Source organism: Pseudophryne corroboree, chromosome 12, assembly GCF_028390025.1.
Source record: "Pseudophryne corroboree isolate aPseCor3 chromosome 12, aPseCor3.hap2, whole genome shotgun sequence".
Lineage (NCBI taxonomy): Eukaryota > Metazoa > Chordata > Amphibia > Anura > Myobatrachidae > Pseudophryne > Pseudophryne corroboree.
Window position 1 is genome coordinate 88,153,004 of NC_086455.1, and position 19,464 is coordinate 88,172,467.

Consider the following 19,464-nt stretch of genomic DNA (forward strand, 5'->3'; position numbering starts at 1 on the left):
ATATAGACTTTTGTAGATGCTAGGCCTATTATGCGGTACTAGCAAATTAATACCTGGGGAAAAAAACAGCATGGAGCATTCCCTGGACCAAGGTAGTGGTTAGTGAGGTTGCCTAAACAATGGTAGTGCAGAATGGCGACAATGAATTTACTGAAAGATGTAAAATAAATCATATCAAAGCCTAATTACTTTGGATTATTTATGTTAAGATACATTTAAAACATGACTGATCAAGATTTGCAATACATAGCAACATTACACAGTATACATATAATAAGCAGGATTAAAGGTCATTAAAACATCAATAGCAAAAAATGAGTTTAAAAGATTATATATATATATATATATATATATATATATATATATATATATATATATATATATATATATATAGAGATATATATATATATATATATATATATATATAGAGATATATATATATATATATATATATATATATATATATGTTTTTTTTTTTTTTTATTATTATTTTTTTCCCCCACCCCTGGCTTAAAGTAATAGGCGCCCATCAGAGCAGTTAAATTTTTGCTCTAATCAGGCGCCCATTGCTTTACGCCAGCCAAAATAGTTGGAGTTTATCCTTCAATAGGTGCTAATCCTGTCTTAAGTCCTGGTTAGGATGCCCAAACCATGGACTTTGCACAGATTTCTTATTGCACCCTGGGTGGCTGCAAAAAGAAATGTCAACCCTTCGGTTAACGGGCGTCTAAACGGAGCAACAATTGAATTGCTCCGTTTTGCCTTCCCTAGTGGTAGGTGCAGGGAAAAACTATCGCCCCATATATGTAGTATGGTAATAAATTTGCTAACAAAATAAAAATGTACTATACCTTGTACAGGCAGGTGTCAACTATTTCATTGCACACTTTTTCAAGGTCTTCAGTCACTTCAAGTCTGGATCTCACAAAATCACACAGCTCTTCATTTCCCATGACATCCCAGATACCATCACACGCTAGAATAATAAACTGGTCATCTTCTTCTGACCGCTCAATTTCATAGACTTCAGGCTCTGGGGAGACAAGCTGCTCTGTAGGGCCTTTTCCGTGGACACATTTGTAGTCAAAGTCACCAAGAGCCCTTGAAACCGCAAGTGACCCATTTACACGCTGAATCATTACAGAACCACCAGCATTTTGTATGCGCTCCTTTTCAAGGGGATTACTTGGTTTGTGATCCTGGGTAAAGAAGTGGACCTTCTTGCTTCTACATAGTAAGCCTCTCGAGTCTCCACAGTTGATAAAATAAATGTGATGTGGAGAGATCATAACACCCACAGCTGTTGAGCCACTTCTATCAGCACCATGTTTCTTCTCAGAGATGACTCTCATATGTTCGTCAATTTGAAGAAAACCTGTTCTGATTCCACTTTTTACACTCTCCACAGACAGCTGTCCATCAGTCCCTTTGAAATCCTGGTTGCTTGTGATGTGATCCAACAAATGCTCACAGCAGTATTTGGCAACCTGGGAGCCAGCATGACCATCATAGACAGCAAAGAATGACCATCCATCGAGTCCATTTGGCAGACCGATCACAGCTGTATGTGCATCTTCCATCTCAACCCGCCAACCTTGCATGCTACTAAGCCCGTAACGCAGTCCATTACCATGCCCTTGGGCATTATGCTTTTCCATCTTTGGCTTATCTAAAAACGCTCCCATTGTTTCGAGTTTTAGTTCTGCAGGGGGGGGAAAAAATATATTCAAAACAAAAACTTAAATTGCACAAAATGACACTAACAATAAAAACCTTGTGCTAACCCAACCCATTGTTAAACAGAAATCCTAAAAACCAAAATGGTACTTATGGATATCAGAGCAAGAATTTAAAGTGGATCAGACATGCAACTGAAGAAAACCCAACACCAACATCCTACAGCCTATGTAGGTGCAGAAGCAGTTGTATAATAGCTTTATTATGCTACTTTTTAAATCATTTCCACTAAATATGTAAGCACATTCCAACAGGTAACTTGACCTATAACTTCCTTATACTAAACAGGCAATGGGGGTCAATCAGATGCGATCGGATTTGCCATCATTACTGTTTCCAGTGCTAGCATTGTACGTAAAGCTGGGTACACATCAGACCAGGCCTGGCCAACCTGTAGCTCTTCAGCTGCTGTGAAACTACAAATCCCAGCATGCCCTGCCACAGTTTTAGCATTCCATAATAGCAAAACTGTGGCAGGACATGCTGGGACGTCTAGTTTCACAATAGCTGTAGAGCCACAGGCCAACGATGTGGCCGATTCAGATGGATCGAAAAGACAGTTAAAATAGTCTAATGTGTAACCTCTAGATTGTTAACGATATGCGCTACCGGGGGTCGCTGTACATGAAGCTCAATCTGGGGATGTCACTAGCAATGTCAAGCGGTCCTAACCAGGACTTTAGACGCTATAGGCGGCCAGACCCTATCTCGGGTGTTTAAAGTGACGTCCGCCCGATCAGAGCAACAATTGAATTGCTCTGTACACCAGTTAAAACACCTGATTCGCTCCCTATGTGTCCATAAAATGTAAATAAAGACCTGGATACCATGGGGGTGATTCACTTGTTTATGTGCGCCCGATTTCCCATCTAAAGTGATATCTGCCGGAAAGTGCTGGGCGGGACGCAAGAAGTGCAGTTTGCGCGGCCAAAAGGATCAGTTTTTGCACATTTCTACTTGCCAGCATAGGGGACTGCAAGCAGAAATGCCGATGCCAGCACATGTACGCTCCCGATCAGAGCAACAACTGCATTGTGCCGCCGGGCATTCAAATGTTTGCGTCAGCGGCTGTCACTGCCGGGTGCCCAGCAGTGACATCCGCTGATGCCAACATTTGAATTCCTCCCATGAGCACATAGGAGGGATAATAAAAATCAAGCTCCACCTGCTTAAAGAGCATCTGGACCCACTTACATTGCAACCAGCCCTACTGCTTTCAGCATGGTTACCCCAAAATCATGTGAAAATATGACATGGAGCTCCCTCTGATTTTAAGTCAACCAGCATTAGGCTCTACCAGTCAAGGCTGGTGAAGCATAAAGGGGAGATTCACTCCGTGGAATCACCTCAACATGACTAACTAGTCCTAGGCTAGTTGGCACCAGGATGGAATTAACTACGGAAGTGGCTCCAAAACACAGTACTCAAGGAACCTTAAAGTTTAGGTTGTAAGAACATCCATGCTTGTAAACAAACTGTACAAACAAACTGCATGTAGTATGCAATGTATGTGTTAACATTATGGGGTGTTAACATGATAATGTAAACATTAACATCATACCCATTTATTTGGCTAGCACTGAATAGTCAATTCAATAAGGTGCGAGTTGTGTTTGTTTTATGAAACTCGCAGACTTCATACACCAAAGAATTCTCCACTCCAAATAAAAAATCCTGTTTGCAGTAATGGCAGCGGTAGGTGCGAAATATCTACAATGGTATGTATGAAGAAGTGGGGAGACTATCCCTGGAAAAGCAATAATGTTGTTAACAGAATTAAATAGAAGTATGTTAGTGGGCAAAAGGAAAATAACATCCTTTTAAAATGTGACAAATGGCTAATTTGTGATTCTTATTTTTTATTTTATTTCTTTAAAGAAAAAGAATGTAGAAAGCTTATGAATGTCTTTTAAAAAAAAAAAATTGAGGAAAAAAAAAAGTGTACTTGTGGGGTAATTTTTGGCCATAAGTAAAAACAAAAAAAACAAAAATAATTGATCCAAAGCAATTTTTTTGCTTAAATAAATGCTCATTAAATCTGAGGTGCATAATTGAATGAAAAAGTTGATTTTGGGGTAATTTGAGGCCTTTTTTTTTTTTTTTTTTAACTCCCAAAAAATGACATGCAATTCTTGGCATAATTAAGCTAACTGAAAATTACCTACTGATAAATCCTTTTCTCGTAGTCCGTAGAGAATGCTGCGGTCCACATTAGTACCATGGGGTATAGACGGGTCCACTAGGAGCCACTGGCACTTTAAGAGTTTGAGAGAGTGTGGGCTGGCTCCTCCCTCTTTGCCCCTCCTACCAGACTCAGTCTAGAAACTGTGCCCTAGTAGACGGACAACTTCGAGAGAAGGATTTTACACAGATAGTGGCGAGATTCACACCAGCTCACACAAACACAAGGCAAATCAAGCTAACTAGCTTGAATCAGCAGCAACGGCTGAACAATATTACTTAACCAAGTAACAAAAAATAAGAATTTACTCACAGGTAATTCTATTTCTCGTAGTCCGTAGTGGATGCTGGGGACTCCGTAAGGACCATGGGGAATAGACGGGCTCCGCAGGAGACTGGGCACTCTAAAGAAAGATTTAGTACTATCTGGTGTGCACTGGCTCCTCCCTCTATGCCCGTCCTCCAGACCTCAGTTAAGGAAACTGTGCCCGGAAGAGCTGACATTACAAGGAAAGGATTTTGGAATCCCGGGTAAGACTCATACCAGCCACACCAATCACACTGTACAACTTGTGATGAACTTACCCAGTTAACAGTATGAACAACAACGGAGCATCACGCAACCGATGTTACATAACCATAACCCTTTGTTAAGCAATAACTATATACACGTACTGCAGAAAGTCCGCACTTGGGACGGGCGCCCAGCATCCACTACGGACTACGAGAAATAGAATTACCGGTGAGTAAAATCTTACTTTCTCTAACGTCCTAGTGGATGCTGGGGACTCCGTAAGGACCATGGGGATTATACCAAAGCTCCCAAACGGGCGGGAGAGTGCGGATGACTCTGCAGCACCGAATGGGTAAACACAAGGTCCTCCTCAGCCAGGGTATCAAACCTGTAGAATTTTGCAAAAGTGTTTGAACCCGACCAAGTAGCAGCTCGGCAAAGCTGTAATGCAAAAGACCCCTCGGGTAGCCGCCCAAGAAGAGCCCACTTTCTTTGTGGAATGGGCTATCACTGATTTCGGCTACGGCAATCCCGCCGCAGAATGAGCCTGCTGAATCGTGTTACAGATCCAGCGAGCAATAGTTTGCTTTGAAGCAGGAGCACCCAGCTTGTTGGATGCATACAGGATAAACAGCGACTCAGTCTTCCTGACTCCAGCCGTTCTGGTTACATAAATCTTCAAAGCCCGGACTACGTCCAGCAACTTGGAGTCCTCCAAGTCACGAGTAGCCGCAGGCACCACAATAGGTTGGTTCAAATGAAAAGATGACACCACCTTTGGCAGAAACTGCGGACGAGTCCGCAATTCTGCCCTGTCCATATGGAAAACCAGATAGGGGCTTTTACATGACAAAGCCGCCAATTCTGACACACGCCTAGCCGAAGCTAAAGCCAACAGCATGACCACTTTCCACGTGAGATACTTTAGTTCCACGGTCTTAAGTGGCTCAAACCAGTGGGATTTCAGGAAATCCAACACCATGTTAAGATCCCAAGGTGCCACTGGTGGCACAAAAGGGGGCTGAATATGCAGCACTCCCTTAACAAACGTCTGAACCTCAGGCAGTGAAGCCAGTTCTTTTTGAAAGAAGATGGATAGGGCCGAAATCTGGACCTTTATGGACCCTAATTTTAGGCCCATAGTCACACCTGACTGTAGGAAGTGCAGGAATCGACCCAGCTGGAATTCCTCTGTAGGGGCCTTCCTGGCCTCAGACCAAGCAACATATTTTCGCCATATACGGTGATAATGCTTTGCTGTCACGTCCTTCCTAGCCTTTATCAGCGTAGGAATAACTTCATCCGGAATGCCCTTTTCTGCTAGGATTCGGCGTTCAACCGCCATGCCGTCAAACGCAGCCGCGGTAAGTCTTGGAACAGACAGGGCCCCTGTTGCAACAGGTCCTGTCTGAGAGGCAGAGGCCATGGTTCCTCTGTGAGCATTTCTTGCAGTTCCGGGTACCAAGTCCTTCTTGGCCAGTCCGGAACAATGAGTAATGTTTTCACTCTTCTTTTCCTTACGATTCTCAGTACCTTAGGTATGAGAGGAAGAGGAGGAAACACATAGACCGACTGGAACACCCACGGTGTTACCAGTGCTTCCACAGCTATCGCGCCTGAGGGTCCCTTGACCTGGCACAATACCTTTTAGCTTTTTGTTGTGGCGGGACGCCATCATGTCCACCTGTGGCAGTTCCCACCGACTCGCAATCTGCGTGAAGACTTCTTGATGAAGTCCCCACTCTCCCGGGTGGAGGTCGAGCCTGCTGAGGAAGTCTGCTTCCCAGTTGTCCACTCCCGGAATGAACACTGCTGACAGTGCTTGCACGTGATTCTCCGCCCAACGAAGAATCCTGGTGGCTTCCGCCATCGCCACTCTGCTTCTTGTGCCGCCCTGGCGGTTTACATGAGCCACTGCGGTGATGTTGTCTGACTGAATCAGCACTGGTTGGTTTCGAAGCAGAGGCTCCGCTTGACTCAGGGCGTTGTATACGGCCCTTAGTTCCAGGATATTGATGTGCAGACAAGTCTCCTGACTTGACCACAACCCTTGGAAGTTTCTTCCCTGAGTGACTGCCCCCCATCCTCGGAGGCTGGCATCCGTGGTCATCAGGACCCAGTCCTGTATGCCGAACCTGCGGCCCTCGAGAAGGTGAGCACTCTGCAGCCACCACAGAAGAGACACCCTGGCCCTGGGGGACAGGGTGATCAGCCGATGCATCTGAAGATGCGATCCGGAACCACTTGTCCAACAGATCCCACTGAAGGATCCTCGCATGGAACCTGCCGAAGGGAATGGCTTCGTATGATGCCACCATCTTTCCCAGGACTCGCGTGCAGTGATGCACCGACACCTGTTTCGGTTTTAAGAGGTCTCTGACTAGAGTCACAAGCTCCTGAGCCTTCTCCGCCGGGAGAAACACCTTCTTCTTGTCTGTGTCCAGAATCATGCCCAGAAAGGGCAGACGCGTCGTAGGAATCAGCTGCGATTTTGGGATATTCAGAATCCAGCCGTGCTGTTGCAACACTTCCTGAGAGTGTGCTACGCTGATCAGCAACTGCTCTCTGGACCTCGCCTTTATGAGGAGATCGTCCAAATATGGGATAATTGTGACTCCTTGCTTTCTCAGGAGCACCATCATTTCCGCCATTACCTTGGTAAATATTCTCGGTGCCGTGGAGAGCCCAAACGGCAACGTCTGGAATTGGTAATGACAGTCCTGTACCACAAATCTGAGGTACTCCTGATGAGATGGATAAATGGGGACATGCAAGTAAGCATCCTTGATGTCCAGAGACACCATAAAATCCCCCTCTTCCAGGCTTGCAATGACCGCTCTGAGCGATTCCATTTTGAACTTGAATTTCTTCAGATAAATGTTCAGGGATTTTAAATTCAAGATGGGTCTGACCGAACCGTCCGGTTTCGGTACTACAAACATAGTGGAATAGTAACCCCTTCCCTGTTGAAGGAGAGGAACCTTTACAACCACCTGCTGGAGGTATAACTTGTGAATTGCTGCCGGCACTACCTCCCTTTCCATGGGGGAAGCTGGCAAGGGGGCGTCACCTCGAATTCCAGTTTGTATCCCTGAGACACAACTTGTATAGCCCAAGGATCCACCCGTGAGCGAACCCACGGGTGGCTGAAATGTCGGAGACGCGCCCCCACGGCTCCTGACTCCACCTGTGGAGCCCCAGCGTCATGCGGTGGATTTAGTGGAAGCCGGGGAGGACTTTTGTTCCTGGGAACTAGCTGCGTGGTGCAGCCTCTTTCCTCTACCCCTGCCAAGAAAGGATGCACCTCTGACTTTCTTGCTCTTTTGCGAACGAAAGGACTGCATTTGGTAATACGGTGCTTTCTTAGGCTGTGGTGGGACATAAGGCAAGAAATTTGACTTCCCAGCCGTAGCTGTGGAAACTAGGTCTGAGAGACCGTCCCCAAACAATTCCTCACCCTTATAAGGTAAAACCTCCATGTGTTTTTTATAGTCGGTATCCCGTTCATTGCCGAGTCCATAAACCCTTCTGGCAGAAATGGACATTGCGTTTACTCTAGAGCCCAGCAGGCAAATGTCCCTCTGGGCATCCCGCATATATAGGACCGCGTCCTTGATATGTGCCAGGGTTATTAGAACAGAGTCCCTGTCCAGGGTATCTAACTCCTCAGACAGAGTATCCGTCCATGCTGCTACCGCACTACACATCCAGGCCGAAGCAATTGCTGGCCTCAGCAGCGTACCAGAATGTGTGTAAACAGACTTCAGGATAGCTTTCTGCTTTCTATCCGCAGGATCCTTTAGGGCGTCCGTATCCTGAGACGGCAGGGCGACCTTCTTAGATAAGCGTGTCAACGCCTTGTCTACCCTGGGGGAGGATTCCCAGCGTAACCTGTCCGTTGGCGGGAAAGGATACGCCATCAGCAATCTCTTGGAAATTACTACCTTCCTATCAGGGGAATCCCACGCTTTTTCACATAATTCATTCAATTCATGTGACGGGGGAAAAGCCACTTCTTGCTTTTTCTCCCCATACATATAAATCCTCTTGTCAGGGACACAGGATTTTCCTCAGAAATGTGTAACACATCCTTCATTGCCACAATCATGTAGCAGATGGCTTTAGTCATTTTAGGCAGCAACTTTGCATCATCATCATCGACACTGGAATCAGATTCCGTGTCGACGTCTGTGTCAACTAACTGGGATATTGGGCGCTTTTGAGACCCTGACGGCCTCTGCGCTGTGGGAGCAGGCATGGGTTGAGACCCCGACTGTCCCAAGGCTACAGCTTTATCCAATCTGTTATGTAAGGAGCTTACATTATCATTTAACACCTTCCACATATCCATCCAATCAGGTGTCGGCCCCGTCAGGGGCGACACCACATCTGTAATCAGAAAAAAGAAAGAAAAAGAAGCATTTTTTTGGACGCACTAAACCACTGTTCATTTTTTTAAAAATTTTTTATCTTTAATCGGTATGCATTAAAATTGTAATCTCAAGGAATTGGTGAAATATTAAAATAGTGTGAGTAAGAAAAACAGAATGTGATAATAAAAACTACTAATATCCGAATGGTGATCCCTCAAAGTATCTATTGAAATAAAGGCTATATTGCCTAAAAAAAAAAAATTTTAAAAAAATTTTAAAAAAATGAACAGTGGTTTAGTGCGTCCAAAAAAATGCTTCTTTTTCTTTCTTTTTTCTGATTACATTGTGTGGGTCTAGGACCCAAAAGCATTTGGAGAGCACCTGCGTTTAGAACAAGAAATAGGGTATAATAAACCCAAGATAAATTAGTAACGCAGTAGTTACCACGATACATTTAAGCTCTACATATAAGAAAGTAATTAAGAAAACTGGTGCGGGATTATAAAAACTTTGCGACACCACATCTATTTGCACTTGTTCTGCCTCCACGTATCCTTCCTCATCAAACATGTCGACACAGGCGTACCGACACCGCACATATACAGGGAACGCTCTGACTGAGGACAGGACCCCACAAAGGCTTTTGGGGAGACAGAGAGAGAGTATGCCAGCACACACCCCAGCGCTATATAACCCAGGGATTACACTGTACCTTAGTGTTTACCCAGTAGCTGCTGTTTTTATATTATATATATATATATATATATATATATATATATATATATATATATATATATCTCTGCGCCTAAATTGATGTGCCCCCCCTCTCTTTTTTACCCTCTATTGCATCTGTATACTGCAGGGGAGAGCTTGGGGAGCGTCCTTCCAGCGGAGCTGTGAAGAGAAAATGGCGCTGGTGTGCTGAGGAAGAAGGCCCCGCCCCCTCAGCGGCGGGCTTCTGTCCCGCTTCTCATGTGTAAAAATGGCAGGGGCTCGCACATATATACAGTGCCTGACTGTATATATGTATACTTTTGCCATCAGGTATCTTAACTGCTGCCCAGGGCGCCCCCCCCTGCGCCCTGCACCCTACAGTGACCGGAGTGTGTGGGTGTTTAGCATATATATTATTAGTATATTTTTCCAAAAGGCTTTTATATTGTTATTATATGTGAATCACATGTGTAATCAATTATTGCCACTCACATCAGTATAAAAGGGCCTCATGACAGCCACTATTTTACTTGCTCCCGAGGAAGCTGGATCATCTAAACCAGCGAAACGCGTTGAGCTATTTCTTTGTCCTGACATTTCAACAGTACCACAGGCTTTCCTGACACTCTGTGATACTACAAAAGGGACCTTTTTCCAGCAGCATCCACCATTCTGGACGTATTCCTCCATGCTAAAAAGGACAACCGACCCAGTTACATCACAGGTGGACAAAATCTGCTTTTAGGATCACTGCAGCATCCACCATTCTGGACGTATTCCTCCATGCTAAAGAGGACAACCGACCCAGGTACATCACAGGTGGACACAATCTGCTTCTAGGATCACTGGTAAATACCTCACATCTGCAATCTTTCGGTTTATGCACAAATAACCGATTAGTGATGGACATCTCCAGTGATTTTGGTCCCTCTGAGTGTCAATAAATCGCCAAATGTGGACTTTTCAATAATTCAGGCACCTTGTGGCATTTACCATTGAAGTTTTTATTTATTATTTTAAACTTTTTTTTTTTTTAATTATTATTTTTCATTCTATATCTACACATGTGAAATAAATGTGATATTTTATCTACTAAGCCTTTTGGATATTAGATTGTTTATTATTATTTTTTACATGATCATCCAGCACTGGTAGCTTTCCTTTGCTTGTTGATCAAGGTTAGGTACCTGTGTTCGATCCCTCTGGAGCTAATGGTGTCCAGTAGCCTAAGAAGCGCAACTTAGCTGCAGTTAGTAGGTTTGCTTCTCTCCCCTCAGTCCCACGTAGCAGAGAGTCTGTTGCCAGCAGAAGCTCTCTGAAAATAAAAAACCTGACAAAATACTTTTTCTAGCAAGCTCAGGAGAGCCCACTAGGAGCACCCAGCCATGGCCGGGCACAGATTCTAACGGAGGTCTGGAGGAGGGGCATAGAGGGAGGAGCCAGTGCACACCAGATAGTACTGAATCTTTCTTTAGAGTGCCCAGTCTCCTGCGGAGCCCGTCTATTCCCCATGGTCCTTACGGAGTCCCCAGCATCCACTAGGACGTTAGAGAAAACAGTACTAAACCAAGAACTAAGCAGTACTGAACAAAGTAACCACTGCAGGAACACGAAGCGCTGGGCGGGCACCCAGCATCCTCTACGGACTACAAGAAAAGGAGTTACCGGTAGGTAATTAAAATCCTATTTTCTTTTAAGTTCTAGAGGATGCTGGGGTCCACATTAGTACCATGGGGATGTACCAAAGCTCCCAGAACGGGAGGGAGAGCACGGAGGCTCCTGCAATATTGACTGACAAAACTTCACGTCCTCAGAGGCCAAAGTATCGAACTCGTAGAACTTTGCAAACATGTTCGGGCCAGACCAAGTAGCCGATACACCCAAGGCAGCCGCCCAGGAAGAACCCACCTTACGAGTAGAGTGGGCCATAACAGAGGTGGGACACGGCAATCCTGCCGTAGAATACGCATGCTGGATAGTGAACCTGATCCAGCGAGAGATCGTCTGCTTAGAAGCAGGACACCCAAGTTTCTTGGGATCATACAGGACAAACAAACAGAGTCAGATTGTCTGTGACGAGTAGTCCTCTTCACGTAGATTTTCAGAGCCCTTACAACATCCAAGGATTTTGAGGAAGTGGAGGGGTCAGTAGCAACTGGCACCACAATAGGTTGGTTGATATGAAATGCCGACACAACCTTCAGAAGGAACTGCTGATATGTCCCGAGCTCAGCTCTATCTTCATGGAAGAACAAGTAGGGGCTCTTACAAGACAAAGCCCCCAGCTCCGACACACGTCCAGCAGAAGCGAAGGCCAACAAAGTGACAGCCTTCCATGTGAGAAACTTGACCTCAACCTCCTGTAGAGGCTCGAACCAAACCAATTAGAGAAACTGCAAAACCATGATAAGATCCCATGGTGCCGTAGGCGACACAAAGGGAGGCTGGATGTGCAGAACCGCTTTCAAAAAGGTCTGAACCTCCGGGAGGAAAGCCAACTGTTTCTGGTAGACGGCTCTTCATTCCAGAATGTTTATTGGTAGGCTGGATTCCAGGCTTGACCACCTTCCTTGGAAGGTTTCCCCCTGAGTGACTGTGCCCCAGCCCCGGAGACTTGCATCCGTGGTTAGAAGGATCCAGTCCTGAATCCCGAACCTGCAGCCCTCCAGAAGGTGAGGTAGTTGTAGCCACCAGAGGAGTGAAATCCTGGCTTTTGGTGACAGACGTATTCTCTGGTGCATGTGTAGATGAGAACCCGACCACTTGTCCAGTAGGTCCAGTTAGAAGGGCCGAGCATGAAACCTTCCGTACTGTAGAGCCACCTTCCGTACTGTAGAGCCTAGTAAGAGGCCACCATCTTCCCCAGAAGGCATATGCACTGATGAACCAAAACACAGGCTGGCTTCAGGACATCCCGGACCATTGTATCACCAATGCTTTTTCCCCCGGAAGACACACCCTTCTGCACTTCTGTGTCGAGGATCATTCCCAGAAAAGACAACCTCCTGGTCGGCTCCAAATGTGATTTTGGAAAAAATCAGGATCCAACCGTGTTCCCTGAGCATATGAGTCGTGAGAACAAATCGACTGCAACAACCTCTCCCTGGACGCTGCCTGTATCAGCAGATTGTCCAGATATGGGATTATGTTCACCACCTGTGTGCGGAGAACCATCATCTCTGCCATCACTTTGGTGAACACCCACGGTGCTGTGGAGAGGCCGAATGATAGTGCCCCAGATCGGAATGTGGGGGTACGCATCCTTGATATCTAGGGATATCAAACTCTCACTCCTCCAGACATGAAATCACTGCTCAGAGACTTCATTTTGAATATACAAATTGGTCTGACCGAACCATCCAGTTTGGGTACCAGGAAAATGTTTGAATAATAACCCTTATGAGGTTGAACTGGGACAATGACCTCTGATTTTCCCAATTTTAGGATGGCTTCCTGTAGGATAGCACTGTGTCAGTAAAGCTGGCAAGCCTGATTTGAAGAATCGGTGAGGCGGGAGTTCTTGAAACTCCAGTCTGTACCCCTGGGACACAATATCCTGTACCCAGGGATCCAGGCCGGATGACACCCAGACGTGGCTGAAACGTTTGAGTCTCGCACCCACCACCCCGTCCTCCAGGCTTTGAGGTCCACAGTCATGCTGAGGATTTTGAGGAACCAGAAGCAGGTCTCTGGTCCTGGGAGCCTGCGGGTGCAGGCTTTTTGGATTTTGCCTGACCACCTCTAAAGAAAGTGGTAGAAGGCTTGGGCTTTTTTTTGTCTTAGCGGTCCGAAAGGACTGCTGCACAACTGAAGAAACGTTTTTTTCTTAGAAGGAGTAGCAGAGGGAAGGAAAGGTGATTTACCCGCGGTTGCTGTGGAAATCCACGCATCCAACGCTTCCCCAAATAGAGCCTGACCTGTGTAGGGTAGGTTCTCCACACTTCTCCTGGATTCCGGTGTTTGCAGTCCATTGGCGTAGCCAGAGTCCCTTGCGAGCGGATACCGACATAGAGGATATCCGTGCAGTCAGCGTACCCAGGTCTTTCATGGATTCCACCATGAACCCCACAGAATCCTTATGTGACGTAAAAACAATTCAATGTCCCTTCTATCCATTGCATCCAAATCCTCTAGTAATGTGCCTGACCACTTTACTATGGCTTTAGAAATCCATGCACAGGCAATAGTGGGCCTTAAGGCCACTCCTAAAGCAGTGTATATGGATGAGCATAGTGTCAATCTTACGATCAGCCGGTTCTTTCAACGCTGTATAACCAGGGACAGGTAAAACCACCTTTTTAGACAGTTTGGAGACAGATGCGTTAACAATTGGTGGGTTTTCCCATTTTTTCCTATCTTTCTCAGGGAAGGTAAAAGCAACCAGAACTCTTTGGGATCTGGAATTTTTTCTCCGGGTTTTCCCAGGATTTTTCAAATATAGCGTTTAATTCTTTAGACGCTGGACAGGTTAGCGGGGCTCTTATTATCAGTGAAGTAAGCCTGCTCAGGTGTAGTGTCATAAATGTTTAACACATCTCTAATGGCCTCAAATCATGAGCTGCACCCCCTTTGCAAGGGATACCGCCCCCCTCAGCACGTCCCCATCACCGTCTGAAGTATCCAAATCTGTATCTGTGTCATCTTGCATAATTTGGGCAAGTGCACGTTTCCATTGGAACATGCTAGGGGTGGTTTTGCAGGAATAGGCACAGAGCCTGACCAAACTGCCATAGACTTCTTTAACACCCGAGTTTCAGTCTCCGTATCCGCTTCAACAATAGGGATCCGAGACAAAGCATTACAATCCTGTGTACATGGAATGGATCCCTCCTGAGAGGAAATCTCTTCTGCAGCATATGACAGTCCCTAGACCTGGCTATGTGAGATAGTAAACATCCACACACAGGGAAATGTCAGACACAGTTTCCCCCCAAGCATGCCACAGAGAGAGACAGAGATTGGAGCCAACCCACACACAGCGCTTTTTAAGGTAGAACTTATGAAACTACCAGCACTGTCTGTGTACCTTAGTAGACTACACAGACTTTACACAGCCTCCTCCTCCCTTCTACAACCCCCTGGTACCGTACAAGATAGCTGGAGTTGACTTGGAGGGACAGCTCTCCCTGTCAGCGTTTCTGCAGGCAGGAAGATGGCGCTGAACACTGCTGTGTCCGCTCCGAGAAGAAGTTCCGCACCCTTTCATGAGGCTGCTTCCCGCTCTTCTGAAGATTATACTGGCCTGAGGAAAAGTGCTGGCAGCGATCCTGGGACCCTGACAGGCTTGTTGGTCAGTGTAGGGTACTACGCTACATACCCCTGTTGCTACCATCTTCACACCAGCTCCCCGATTGCCAGGGGGGGCAGTGACTAAATCGCCACTGATCTTTTGGCTCTGTAAGGGGGTGGCAGCATACTGCTGGGGTGAACGATCCCTTGTGGCGGTGAACGTTCGATCCAATCAGGAGCTCAGTGTCCTGTCAGCGGAGATAGTGGCTCAGACACCTCAGGGCGGACACTACTCCCCCCCCTTAGTCCCACGAAGCAGGGAGGCTGTTGCCAGCAGCCTCCCTGTAAAATAATAAACTCTAAAAAAAAAAAAACTTTTACCAGAGAAACTCTGTAGAGCTCCCCTAGCTGTGATCGGCTCCTCTGGGCAAATTTTCTAAACAGAGTATGGTCGGAGGGGCATAGCGGGAGGAGCCAGCCCACACTCTCAAACTCTTAAAGTGCTCCTAGTGGACCAGTCTATACCCCATGGTACTAATGTGGACCCCAGCATCATCTAGGACAGGACTAGCCAAACCAGTCCTCGAGATCTACCAACAGTTCACATTTTCCAGACCACCTAGCTAGTGCACAGGTGTAGCCATTACTAATTAAGATGTGCTGCATTCATTCCTAATTGACAATTCTGCAGGTCTCCAGGAGTCCTGGGAAACATGAACTGTTGGTAGATCGAGGACCGGTTTGGCCAGCCCTGCTCTAGGACGTAAAAGAAAAGGATTTTGCCTACAACCTGTAACCTTCAGTGAGGTGCGAACGCAAAAATCTGAGTTTACTCTGACTGGTTCAGTTTGAGTATCTAATTGGATTGCAAAATAAATGCACAATGCAAATTTGCAGAGAAAACGGCAACTCGCACTTGACCCCCAGAATACATATTTTTACATTTTATTTATAATTTCACCTATGGCAATTGTGAGTTTGCATCTTCTGAAACAGCTGACTACATTTTAAAGCACATATTTATGAGGATGTTGCCGAGAGCATCACTACCAGTAAAAGAGTAATGTAAACACTACAACATGTATATTTGAAATTCATGATGACTGAGGAGATTACTGCCAAATAAAGGGTTGAGAAATTTCCATTCACACTACAGACATTTATTGTGCACTAAACTAATATTCATGAGAAACTATGGGCTCTATTCAATTGAACGCAAACTGAATAGCGACTTCCTGGCGCTATTCAATTCAGCTCACTGTTTGATCCAACTAATGGATTTCTACTCGCAGCCCTCCCAGTGTTCAAGCAGGAATCTGACAAAACTAGTGCCGCAATGCTGTTTAAGATCGCGGCGTGGCACTTATGTTAGAGAATGCTCGTTCTCGCATCTAAACCTCCTGTTTAAAGCACGAGTACGGGAAGACTCCTACAAAGTAGCGCTCTGAATTGATTAGCGCCGGCTATTTAATTTGAGTTTCATTGAAATGACCCCAGTGAAACAAATAAAATTTTGTTAGCCCACCAGTTTAACTAAAAGATTATTAAAGCTAGTCTGGGCTCTTAGCAATGGATAGGCTACTTTCTAATGACCAGTGAAAAGATAGTGCTCTAAGGGGCAGATTATACGAGTGATTTTTGTTACCATTCGTTACGAATGTTAAGGTTCTCCAGCCAATCTGCACCTGTCATGTATTTAAAAAAATGAGTTAAGCTGAGTACACAATGAAAAGTGAACAATCCTCAAATGCTGTTCATTTGTGCATTAATGGTTGAAAAGGACATCCCGTTAGTGTTTTAAAATTCAATCTATTTAACAGATTCCGCTTTAGCTTTAGAATACAGATTATTCCAAGAAATCAGTTCGGCATTATGATAGCCGCTCACTGAATGGCTGGATCCTAATAAAGTCCTGCTTTAATTTATTAGCTCCAATATACTCAAGTGAGGATACGCTTACCCCAGCCTTTATCGACGTGGTCCTTGCAAAGTGCCTCCTACTGCTGGTGCCGGCTAGCACTTTGTTGAAGCAGGGACCGGAGCTGAAGGGGGTGATGCGTCCTGTTTCCAGCATCAGCTGTCCCAATGTGTGTGGAGCGTAAACCGTAGTTGGCAGCTAATGCGTTGTCTCACGCTGGTATCAGCCAGCCGCTCACATGTAGAGTAATTGACGGAGCTGTTATCACAATGACAGATGCTTACGATCACTGGTGGTATGGATCAGTCTGCATACCTCAAACAGGCAGTACTTGATGCGTTTCTCAGCCACTAAAAGAGGGGCTGTTTCTTCAGAAACATGTGAGCGGCTGGCCGATACCAGCATAGGTGGCTGTGACTGGTGCGTCTGTGTTCACTATAGGTTCATGGAGCGGCAGTGTACACCAGTAGCGCCTGGATCCACTCAGCGTTCGCTAATGTATTGATCGGTCCTGGAAGCGAGGTGAGTTTCCCTATATCCCACTCTACTGAGTACGGGTAATACAGCACTAAGTCTCTATCTACCCTTTTGAGTACGAATAGTTAGATAAGTGCCTATTGCATACGAGTCTGTATACATTTACTATTTCTTTAGCAATGCATCTGAAAACGTTAGATCTGTTTAAACATGATGCAGTAATATGTTCTCCTACATACTTAAAATGTAGTTGATGTGCTCATATTGCTTATTATACTAATGTATAACATGTGATTGACTGCTATTGTGATTGCTGACTTTACTATATATTTCTGTCAGTTTTGTTTATTCCGATCCTCAATGCTGGTGCATGGGTAGGGTCGAATTGTATCAGAACACCAAAATCATCAACATCGATTCCCTTGGCGCTTAGTAATGCAATCACAGGATCATCTAATTTAAATGGCTCAGAGTAGATATCAGTCTTCCAAATAGATCCTCAAAAGAAAATAAACATAACACCTCATAGGGCAATATATTCAGTATATATATATATATATATATATTATATATATATATTATATATATATATATATATATATATATATATATATATATAAATGAGGACTCCTAACCTTTAGAGGGGTCTACGTATCAGGTAGACAAAACAGCATGTGATATTTGAGGGGGTACAACCCACAATGGATACCTCGTATATTCGTCCTCCAAGAGAAGAAAATATTCCAAAATAGTATAATACTGCTTTAATACAACAACAAATAAAAGCAAACAGTGGCAATGATGCTAGCCTCTCACCCGGTGAGTGGTCTACTCAGAATAAGCAGACAAATGAGCAGGGTTATACCTTTGTCTTCAACACCCTCCTCGAAGGTTTTTTTGTACCAGCCCGTCTCGGGTAGAGACAAAGGCCAGAGCTTTGCAAGAGGCAGTCCAGAAATTGCTTCAGTCAGGAGTAGTCATTCCAGTTCCTCCTGCACAACGAGGACAGGGTTTTTACTCCAACCTGTTTTTAGTTCAGAAGCCAAATGGATTGCCCATTCTCAATCTCAAAGTGCTGAACAAATACATTTGGGTACCTCGGTTTCACATGGAGACGTTACGTTCCATCATTTTGGCCATGGAGCTAGGGGATTACATGGTATACCTGGATATACAGGATGCTTACCTACATGTTCCTATAGCACTGTCCCATCAGTGCTATCTCAGGTTCGCTATCCTCCAACAGCATTTTCAATTCCAGGCCCTATCTTTTGGGTTAGCCACAGCCCCCAGAGTATTTACCAAGATTATGGTAGTAATGGCAGCTTATTCTCCGATAAGAATATTTCCATACCTTAACGATCTTTTAAATACTGGCACAGACACAGGAATTGCTCTTATGTCATCTGCAACAGACAATAACGTGTCTGCAGAACCAAGGGTGGCTCATAAATTGGGCAAAATCGTCTCTGGTTCCGTTACAGCAGATAACTCCCTTGGGGGCTGTACTGGATTCAAGTCTTCAGAGTAATTTTACCTCTGAACAAGATATCCAAGGTCCAGTCAAGGATTCAGGACTTGTTACACAGTCAAACGGTATCATTCACGCAGCAATGCGCGTGATGGTGTCCACATTCGACATGGTGGAGTATGCACAATTCCACTCGAGGCCTCTGCAGCGTCTGATTCTTGCCAAATGGAATGGGTTGCATCAGACTATGAAAACACAGACTATGGTTCTTACGTTAGCCGTAAGAAGGTCATTAGCCTGGTGACTACAGACATCCCATCAGGACAAGGGGAGACCCTTTTGGATATCAGATTGTGAAATTCTGACGACAGATGCCAGTCTCCAGGGCTGGGGAGCAATATCAGGAAAGTTGTGTTTTCGGGAGCAATGGACCAAGGAAGAAAGCTGCCTGCTAATAAATATATTGGAACTTTGGGCCATATACATGGCACTGATTCAGGCAAAGGACATTCTTTGGGGAAAACCAGTCTAGATCCGCTCGGGCAATGCGACGGCAGTAGCATACCTCAACCATCAGGGAGGAACTCGCAGCCAAAAAGCAATGAAGGAGGTAAGTCTCATACTAAAGTGGGCAGAACTTCATCATCCAGCCTTGTCCGCAGTGTTCGTTCTGGGTGTCCTAAACTGGGAATTGGACTCTCTCAGTCGACACGCCATTCAGGCAAGCAAATGGGTTCTACACCCGGAGGTCTTCCAGACTCCAGTCGACAAGTGGGGGTTGCCAGAGATGAATCTCATGGCGTCCCATCAAAACAACAAAGTTTTCACATACGGGTCAAGAACAAAGGAT

The 19,464-nt window shown here is 45.3% G+C and overlaps 1 protein-coding gene across 2 annotated transcripts in view; it reads right to left on the reverse strand.

Annotated features, from left to right (window-relative positions):
- PPM1A (protein phosphatase, Mg2+/Mn2+ dependent 1A) overlaps nt 1-19,464 on the reverse strand; it is a 280,963-nt gene that overhangs the window by 174,266 nt on the left and 87,233 nt on the right. For both annotated transcript variants that reach the window (XM_063947751.1, XM_063947750.1), the window contains exon 2: nt 852-1,702. In XM_063947751.1, the coding sequence (XP_063803821.1) occupies nt 852-1,685 (834 nt within the window). In that variant the 5' untranslated portion in view covers nt 1,686-1,702. The remainder of the gene's footprint in view (nt 1-851; nt 1,703-19,464) is intronic.